Genomic DNA, 9,815 nt, shown 5'->3' with positions numbered 1-9,815 from the left:
GGCTCCTCCCACACCTCCCACCATGGCTCCTCCCATACCTCCCACCATGGCTCCTCCCACACCTCCCCGGGCCCGGGAACTCAGGAGAAGGAAGCACAAACACCACCACACGCTGGCATGTTGACTTCGGCAGCTGAACAGAGGGTTTGGGACCCCCCACCCCACTCACCACACTGATGAGCTGGGCCAGTGACACCATGAGCTGCACTGTCACCAGCTCAGAGCCATTGGTAGCTGGGCGGATCAGCTTGTTGTAGCGGGAAGGATCCAAGAGATGCTCCACCAGCCGCTCCTCTGTGTCCGTACCCCGGACTCCTGGGCAATAGGTTGAGGGGCAGGAAGTAAGTAAGGAGGCAAGAAAGGCCCGCCCAGGATCCCCCTCGCCCTAGGCAAATGGGGCAACCCAGGCCCAGACAGGAGGCCGCAGCTTCCCCAGTGCTCCATCCCTAAGGTATCATCCAAATGCTTAGGTTTCCTCATAAAGGCCCCTCAGAGAGAAATTCCTCCCTGGGGTCACTGACCAAGTTACCCAGACAGCCCAACACAGAGTCCTCCAGACTCAGAAACCATTCTGCAAAGATCAGTGGAGACCTGCTCTCCTGCAAGGTCTCAGAGGGTGGTTTCAAGAGAAACCCATGTTTCCATGGCTTCTCCTAGAACAGTGGTTCTCAACCTTCCTAAGGCCGCGACCCTTTAATACAGTTCCTGATGTTGTGGTGACCCCCAACCATAAAATTATTTTCGTTGCTACTCCATAACTGTCATTTTGCTACTGTTATGAATCGTCATGTAAATATCTGATATGCAGGATGTATTTTCATTGTTACAAACTGAACATAATGAAAGCATAGTGATTAATCACAAAAACAATATGTAATTATATGTTTTCCAATGGTCTTAGGCCACCCCTGTGAAAGGGTCGTTCGACCCCCAAAGAGGTCGAGACCCACAGGTTGAGAACCGCTGTCCTACAAGATACCTACAATTCCAGGGCGGTTTTGGAGGATGGTCTAAAGGAACAGTTACTCATGTCCCACCACTCACCCTTTCCCCAGTCAGTGCTCATCTATGCGTGCAAGTCACGTTACGTGCCTCCACGTGTGGCAGTCCCATTAGGTTGTACGTTTCCTTTGTGCCTGCCCTTCATACACTCTACCACCGTCTGTAGCTCTGCACAAACACCCCCCATCCCCTCAGAGTGCTCCTCCCTGGCCCCAGCCTGGCAGAGCTTATGCTCTCCAAACCTTCTGTCCCGCCCTAGGAGGGAGTTGGAGTCACTTCTCTCCCCCTCCTGCCTTGCCCCTGCGGAGCGACCAGAATCAGGACCCCAATGGGGTGGACAGGGAATGATGGAGCGACAAAGGAGGGTGCCGAACCAGGAAGATTTCTTGATAGAAAGCTTCACACCGCGTCTCAGCTGCAGAGACTGCCCTCCTGCTGGCCTAGACAGCCAGGGGAGGTTCCCTCCCTCCTTCCTCTGTGTCCACACCCTTCCCAGCACCACTAACCAGGTTTCTACCTCTTCCTTACTCCTTAGGGTATGTCCTCCTCCCAGGGCAGTGCCCCAGGGCCTCCCTGCAAGCCCAAAGGTCTCTCCCCTAACTCCCAGCAGACTCCCCCATCTCCAGGAATCCCTTCCTTCCACCTCTGAGCCTGACCGGGGTGAGACAGAGCGCAGTGACCTGTGGTTACCTGAGCACAGCCAGAGGAGGCCGAAAGCGAGGAGCAGCGCCATGGGCTCGGAGCACCAGGCCATGCTGTGGGCATCGCTCGCCGCCTCACCCAGACCCGCGGGAGCGCGCCGAGGGCGGGAGGGCCGCGGCCGGGGCGCTGTCCGCGGTGCTGAAGTCTCGCCGGAGCCCGCGCCGCCCGCCCCGACTGGGAGCGGGGCCCAGGATGCCGCGGCAAGTCTGGGGCGTGCACGGGGCTGCAGGGAAGTACCAGCTTCTGGCGGCGGAGGCTCTTCCGGCTGCTCTTCCAGGGAATACAATTGGGACGGGAGGGGGAGGAGTCTTCGCCCCGGAGGCGGAAGCGCCGGAACCCAGCAAAGAAGGGATGGGATCTTGTTTTGCTGGTCCTGGCTAGTTAGGGGGGGTGTCAAGCAAAAGAAGGGCGGCTCCCCGATAGTGGAGGAGTTGTGAAACCCAGAAGCTGGAGCAGGACGCGGGGGTGGTTTGAGAAGAGGAGGGAGAAACAGCGAGTCTGGCAAATAGGTCAGGACCCGCTTAGTGCAGAGGATCGCAAGGCCAGAATGAGGGGGCGGAAGTCGGGAGGAGGTTCTGGGTCCCCGCTCTCCTTTTTTCTCTTATCAAACCCAGAGGATCCTGCCTCCCGGTGCAGCTGAGGATGCAGCAGAGAACATGCCCTACGGAAAAGAGACAGGGGACTGTGGCTTTGCTAACCTTAAGAAAACGAAAGCTCTGGAGTCTGGGAACAGGGTCCCTCCATGTCCCATTCTCCACCTCCCTCCATAAATTCCCTAAAAGGCCAAGAAGTCTAAGGTGAGGCCCTCTGGCCGTGGCCTGAAAAGAAGGTAACCTTAAAGGTCTTGGAGAGTGGAAGGAAGATTAGTGGCTTTCATCGGGTAGCCTTTCCCAACACCCCCCCTCCCCATCCCCTTCCACTCCAGTCTTCCGCTTCTGTGTGAGGAGGAGGGGGATCAGAAGACCATTTCACAGAGGCCAGTCCTAGAACGAAGCTATCACAAAGGAAAGCACAGATGAGACAGAGAGAGGTGTCAAAATTCAATGACATCTTTGATCTTGAAAGCCCTGAACTTTTAGCTTCTGAGCCAACAAAAGCTTCCCTTTTTTCTTAGGTGGATTTTTGTCACTTTCAACCAAAAGGGTCCCAACGAAAGCAGGCTTATCATGTATCAAGGCTCTGTCTTATTGCACCTCTGCCTACTTCTTCCACCTCATCGGCACCCCTACCCCCGGCTCCACACTTCAAACATGGGCAACGTCTTTAAGATCCTCGCACATTCTCTCCCTTCCATCCTCTATACTTCACGGCCCTTTAAACATGTAGTTCACTTGGCTCTTTTGTTACCCATTTCCCCTCAACCTCCATGTACTTACCTTTGAACATCCGGCAGAAATGTCAGTTCCTTACGGAAGCTATGCCTGACCAAGGGCTAAATCAGATGACTTCCTATGTTTCCAGAGGATGTCCAATGACTAAATGAACCAGTCTAAGGCTGTGACTCTCTCCTGCTAGATCCCGAGCCAGCTCAGTGCCTGGCATATGGTGAGGGCTCAACAAACAGGGCTAGTACAGGACTGACACCTTTCACTGTGGAGAGGAACATTCCCCTCCAAAGGCTCAGTTCCTGGGCTCTGGCTGCGCAGAGCAGCGCAGCTGCCAGGCCAGCCCGCTTCTCGGAACACGGCCAGCATGGAGCTCAACTTCCTCGCCATCAAGCCTGACGGCGTGTGGTGCGGCCTGATGGGCAGCAGCATCAAGTGCGAGAAGAAGGGGTTCCGCCTCGTCACCATGGATGTCCACCGGGCCTCTGAGGAACTCCTGAAACAGCACCGCTTTGACCTGAAAGACCACCCGTTCTACCCTGGGCTGGTGACGTACACGAGCTCAAGGCCTGTGGTGACCGTGGTCTGGGAGGAGCTGAATGTGGTGAAGACAGGGAGAGTGATGCTTGGGGAGACCAATCCAGCAGATTCTAAGCCAGGCACCATTCACGGAGACTTTTGCCTTCAAGTTGGCAGGAACATCATTCACTGCAGTGATTCAGTAAAAAGTGCCGAGAGAGAAATCAGCCTGTGGTTTAAAGAATTGGTAACTATACGTCTGTGCGTTTGGCTGGCTCTGTGAATAAGAGGTGGACAAAGCACCATTCCCCTTGGCTCTTCAGTCCACTGACGTGGGAGCAATAGGTTCTATCCTTCTTTTCTAACGCATATTTACTAATTAAGCCTTTGGAAACCGGAAAAATGAGTAAATAAAAGCTCAGGTCCTGGAATTGTGAAGGAAGAGCAGGACAAGTACCCGAAAAAGAAGGGCTGGAGAGAAGTGGGATGCCTGCAGGCTCCGTACTGCCCATGGAAGTGAACCATAACCCTGCACCACAGGCTCCAAGGCAAGTGCAGGCACGAACATGTAATACCATCTGAAGAATTTAGAAAATCTTGGAACCAAGGAAAGGATTGAAGGACAAAAGCCTACAGAGAAGGAAAGGAATGTATGCCGTCACATCACGTGGGGAAAGGGGAAAGGCAGGAAGAAGGCCCGCCTTTAACAATCAGACCCATGTTTGTTCGGTATCTACTGCACAGGTGTTGAGATGCAGTGATCAAAAAGACCTACTCCCAGCTTTGTTGCCACAGTTTGGTGACAAAGACTTATGACACAAGATGGTGGCTGCTCAGTAACAAGGTGCTATGGAAGCACAGAGGAGGGGGAGGTTAGTAATGTCTGAGTGCCTAGAGGGGATGAAGATAAAAACTGAGATTTGAAAGATGAGAAAGCCAGTAAGACCAGGGTGGCTTAATTTTGCATTCCTGAAAGAGAGGGACGGGGAGCTTGCATGTAGATAGAACTTAGTACTTTCCTCTCTTGGTGGGTGTGGGTGATTGAAGAGGGCTTCCTTTATGAAAATCTCTTTCTGGCCCAGCTGGTGTGGCTCAGTGGTTGAGCATCGACCCATGAATCAAGAGGACACAGTTTGATTCCCAATCAGGGCACATGCCCGGGGTGTGGGTTCAATCCCCAGTAGGGAGAGTTCAGGAGGCAGCTGATCAATGATTCTCTCTCATCATTAATGTTTCTATCTCCCTCTCCCTTCCTCTCTCCGAAATAAAAACCTATTTTAAAAAAGAACATCTCTTTCTGGAGTGCTTGCTTGTCTCTGGTTTGACAGACTAGAGGCACATTTGCTTTGTTGAAGCCCTTGGTTGCTACCTGAAGCCCCTTTGGGGCCAGTCCTGGCAGTCTGCTCACCTTGGCCGTGACCTTATTGTTTCACATTCCCCAGCTTTTACATGAAGATTAATTCCAGCCTGGCAGGGAGTGAGTCCTCTCAGCACAACCACCCAGTGGCCAAGGAGAACTGGAACATTCTCTCTCCCTCATTCTCCCCCCGCCCCTCCTTCCATCCCCACCAGGAAGAAAGGCAGCCAGAGAGAGGGGGCAGGTCCGAAACCATGCAGGGTGATGGGCAGATATAGAAGTATCAGCCCCGAGGCAAACCAGGAACCAGGCGACGTTTGGTCTGACACTCCCTTTGCCTCTGATGGTAAGGAACATTTTCTTTAAAAGGTATTATAAACCAACTGATCTGCACATTTATGTATACTTAGATATGACATACATCCAAAAGGTATATAAATTATCAATGTACAGCTAGGTAAATTTTCACACGAACACAGCCATATAATCCCAACCCAGACTTTTAAAAACTAGAACACAATTGATATCCAGAAGTCCCTCATTATGTCATTCCCCCACACCCCCGTAATTATTCTCTCCTCTTCAAGAGTAACATCATGGGGGCAGGGAGGAATGGAGAGTGACTGCTCAGTGGGTACTGTTAAAGTTCTGGAACTGACAGAGGACATGGTTACACCACATTGTGACTGTAACGAATGCCACTGAATTGTACACTTTAAAATGGTTAAAATGGTAAATTGTATGTTATGTGTATTTTCCCACAATTAAGAAAACATGCCTAAAAATAAAAAAGTGACCGCTATTGACTTCTAAGAGCACAACTTTGCCTGCTGAATGTCATATATATGGGGTCATGACCTTTTGTGTTTTGAACATTATGCTAATGAGTCATTGACATTGTTGACTGTAGTTGTAGTTTATTCATCTCATTGCTATAGAATATGCCGTTGTATGAATATACCATCACTTATTTGGGTTGTTTACTATTTTGTTATTTTTTTAAAACTATATTTTATTGATTTTTTACAGAGAGGAAGGGAGAGGGATAGAGAGTTAGAAACATCGATGAGAGAGAAACATCAATCAGCTGCCTCCTGCACACTCCCTACCGGGGATGTGCCCGCAACCAAGGTACATGCCCTTGACCGGAATCGAACCTGGGACCCTTGGGTCCACAGGCTGACGCTCTATCCACTGAGCCAAACCGGTTAGGGCTGTTTTGTTATTTTTTGATTTTGAGAGAGAATAAGGGAGAGAAAGAGAAAAAGTGATTTGTTGTTCTACTTTTTTATGCGTTCATTGGTTGATTCTTCTCAGAACCCTGACTGGGGATCGAACCCACATCTTGGCTTATTGGGACAATGCCCTAACCAACTGAGCTACCTGGCCAGGGAAGTTGTTTCCTATTTTGGACTATTAAACATGTTTCTATGAACATTCTTGTTCATGTTCTTGGTGTACAAATATATGTGTTCCTGCTTGGTACATAACTAAGTTGTGTACATCTGAATTTATTTTTTAAAGGAATATGCTATGATACAGTTTTGTAACCTTCCTTTCTCATTTACTATTTCTCAAACATTTCTTTATGCCAATAAGCATTCTTTGATGGCTTCTGTTTATTTGGTGACTTTTTAAATTGTTACAAAGTATTCTGCTGTAGGCACATTTTTGCATATGTCTTTAATAATTTCCAAGTGAAATTGCTAGGCCAAAGGTTTTGAAGTTTTCTTGATTATTTACTATTTATTGCTAAATGCTTACCTTATTCCACCTCCAGAGAATTAATACTATCAGGGTTACCCAGGCCTCAGCCTCAATCACTGATGGCCAACGTCTCTACAACCTTGCCTATGCTGAGCCCCCTCCTTGTCTTTCTCTTCTTTTCTCCTAAGTCCTACATCCTTCGTCTTGGGGCCTTTCTTCCCAACCTCCTTCTACTTTAAGGGCCAGTTCTCTCAGGATATCCCTTCATTTCCATCTAAGTAACTTCTGTCACATTCTTTCCTGGGAGTTAATCCTGAATAATATCAGCCATCAGGCCCTCACCTTCCAACCCTATGACTGTTCGCCACGTTGTACTAGCTGATTATCTCTGGCCCCCGATCACCCATTGCCATGTGCTCCTGAGGGCAGGAGTGAGAAATACAACAGAAACGACGAGTAGCAGCTGTCATGTAAGGAGCCCCTCCTGTGTGCCAGGAATGAAGCCAGGCACGACCCACGGGACTGTATTTTCTTTGTCTCTGCATCCCCGGTGCCCACTATAGTTCCTGACCAAGCACAAGGGCTCAGGCCATATTTGTGGGTCAGTGTCAGAGTGCTATGCTTCTGGGAGCAAGTCAAAGGGAAGGATGCTCACTCTGCCCCAAATAAGAGCGTCTGCTTATTCTGACAACACATGACCTTTAGAAGAAAAAAATCCCTGTGATCCACTTTACATACAGCAGCCAGAATGATCTTTTAAAATTTCCAGTCAGATCATGTCACTCACAGCTTAAAATCGTTCAAGGGCTTCCCACTGTCCTTTGAATAAAACCCAGACACTGACTGTGGCCTCTATAATCCAGCCCTTGCTTTGTTCACTGGCCCCATCGCCTATCCTACCACCCCCTCTCTTTTCTCCACTAGACTTAAGGTATAATAATCCCCTCATTTTTGAAAAACCAAGTTCTTTTTAAAATACATTTTAATTGATTTCAGAGAGGAAGGGAGAGGGACAGAAACATCAATGGTGAGAGAATCATTGATTGGTTGCCTCCTGCACGGCCCCCACGGGGATCAAGCCCTCAACCCAGTCATGTACCTTGACCGGGCATCAAACCGTGACCTCCCGGTTCATAGGTAAATGCTCAACCACTGAACACCACCAGCAGGCGAAAAACCAAGATCTTGCTTTGTGCACTATTCTAAGCACTTTTCGTGTACCTCACTTAATTCTCCCACCGGCCTTATGAGGTAGGTGCTATTATGATCTACGCGTTACAGATGTGGAAGCTGAAGGACATCCAGGCTAAGTCGCACCATTAACAGCTGCCAGAGCTGGGGTTCAGAGCCCATAAGCTCAGCCAGCATGTCATGAGCTTCCTAGTTCTAGACCAGCATCTGTGTGCTCACTCAGGGTCTCTGAAGTTGTTGCTCTCCTTGCTGGAAGGTTCTTCTCTCCTGCCAGACTACCTTCTCTTCTTCAAATTTCAGCTCAAACACTGTCCCCCTGGGGAGCCCTCCCCTGACTAGTGGACTGAGAGTGACCCCAGTCCTCCTCTCCCACATGACCCTACTCTAATTCCTAGCAAATACTTACCAGTCACTCTTCTGGTCGCTCATTGGTCTGGTCTCTGACTCTGCACCAGAAAACAAGGGCTAGAGAGCAGGGATCTTGCCTGTCTGTTGCTATATGTCCAGACCTAGACCTGTGTCTGACACACGGCAAAGCCCCATCCATGGTTACTGAATGGTGAGTACCTTCTGACTTTGTAGCAATAACAGTAATCGTAGGAATAGTCGTATTTAACATGTGCTGAGCAATGTACCATGGACACACCAGTGTTCATCATTTTACGTATCTCTTTTCATCTAAACTGGAACAAGGATCCACCCTGCAAGGCAGAACGAGCATCGTGCCCATTTTACAGACGAGGACACTGAGTTTCACAGAAATCAAATCACTCGCCCAAGGTCACACAGCCAGCAAAGCCGATGCATTCAAACCCAAGCTCAGTTCTGTCTGACTCCCTCGTCCATGCTCCTTCCACTGAGCTGTGCTGCCACCTTTATGGGCTCATTCAAAGGACAGCGGTAGCCGATTCTCTAATTAACACCTGTGGCTCTGCCTTTTTCCCGAGCTCAGAACACGCGCCGCTGGGTGTCTCCCGGAGAATGTCCCACATCTCCCCTCCCTCACACACTCAGTATGTTTATAACCCAACTCTCCACTCTTCCCACGGAACTCAGCTCTCCTTTGAGACGTCTCATGAGATTCTGTTAATGCTACTGCTACTAGCTGCCCAGGCTTGCACAGCTTCTCAGAATTCTAGTGATCTTTTCATCTTCCTTGATCTTAAAATAAAGCCCCAGTTCCCCAACATGGTTGTGGATGCCTGCCCAGATGGAAGCCTTGCCTGCCTTACCTGTCTCTCTCTCCCTTGCTTCAGACAAAGGCCTTCTTTCCTGTGTCTTGCTATGGTCCTCCTACTTGTCATGGTCCTACCTCAGAGCTATTGCATGCGCTGTCCCTTCCGCCTGCGTCAGCGTCCAGCCCGTCCTCCCCTCATAGGCCATTGCAGTTAAGTGACTGGATGTGTAACAATTCATAAAGTATCTGGTTTTCTACCAGCCTGAACGCACAGAAAAGGTGAGGACTGGTTCTGTCTCATGCAATGCTACATCCCCAGTGCCTCACATGTAGTAGGTGCTCAGTAAATACTTGCTCATCTTCTCTTACATCTAGGGAGCCGGCTGGCTTTATAGACTCCACCTTTATCACGTCTATTTCCCCAGCAGAATGTCAGCTCCACGGGGGCAGTGAATTTTTAATATATTCATTAAATGAATATATGCATCACCCCTTCACGTTTTAGCAGAACGCCAGATATGACTCCAAACTAGGCTTCTGCTGGAGGGCTCTCTCAGCTGGAGAGCTGAGGTACTGAACAGACCGCAGAGAGGGAGAGACGGGCCTCATCCCAGTGACCATGACATCTGAGTTTCCTCACTGTGGGACTTGGAGTCTGTGCAACATGTGGGACCATCTCATCGCCTTGGCTTATTCTTTGTTGTTGATGTTAATCCTCACCCGAGGGTATTTTTTCCCCATTGATTTTTAGAGAGAATGGCAGGGAGGAGGGGAGACCGAGAGAGAGAAACAGAGAGAGAGAGAGAGAGAGAGAGAGAGAGAGAGGACACAACTA

General features: G+C 49.6%; 1 protein-coding gene and 1 pseudogene across 1 annotated transcript in view; one reads left to right on the top strand and one right to left on the bottom strand.

Annotated features, from left to right (window-relative positions):
• The window catches only part of CHRNB2 (cholinergic receptor nicotinic beta 2 subunit), a 19,863-nt gene that overhangs the window by 7,130 nt on the left and 2,918 nt on the right, over positions 1–9,815 (bottom strand). The window contains exons 3-4 of the mRNA XM_006775757.2: positions 1,693–2,365; positions 170–315 (exon numbers count right to left, since the gene is read on the bottom strand). Coding sequence (XP_006775820.1) covers positions 170–315; positions 1,693–1,756 — 210 coding nt within the window. The 5' untranslated portion in view covers positions 1,757–2,365. The remainder of the gene's footprint in view (positions 1–169; positions 316–1,692; positions 2,366–9,815) is intronic.
• Positions 3,273–3,846, top strand: LOC102758330 (annotated as a pseudogene).

This window comes from Myotis davidii, unplaced genomic scaffold, assembly GCF_000327345.1.
Source record: "Myotis davidii unplaced genomic scaffold, ASM32734v1 scaffold208, whole genome shotgun sequence".
NCBI lineage: Eukaryota > Metazoa > Chordata > Mammalia > Chiroptera > Vespertilionidae > Myotis > Myotis davidii.
The sequence above is the reverse complement of the archived record's forward strand: the minus strand, read 5'-3'. Positions and strand labels throughout refer to the sequence as shown.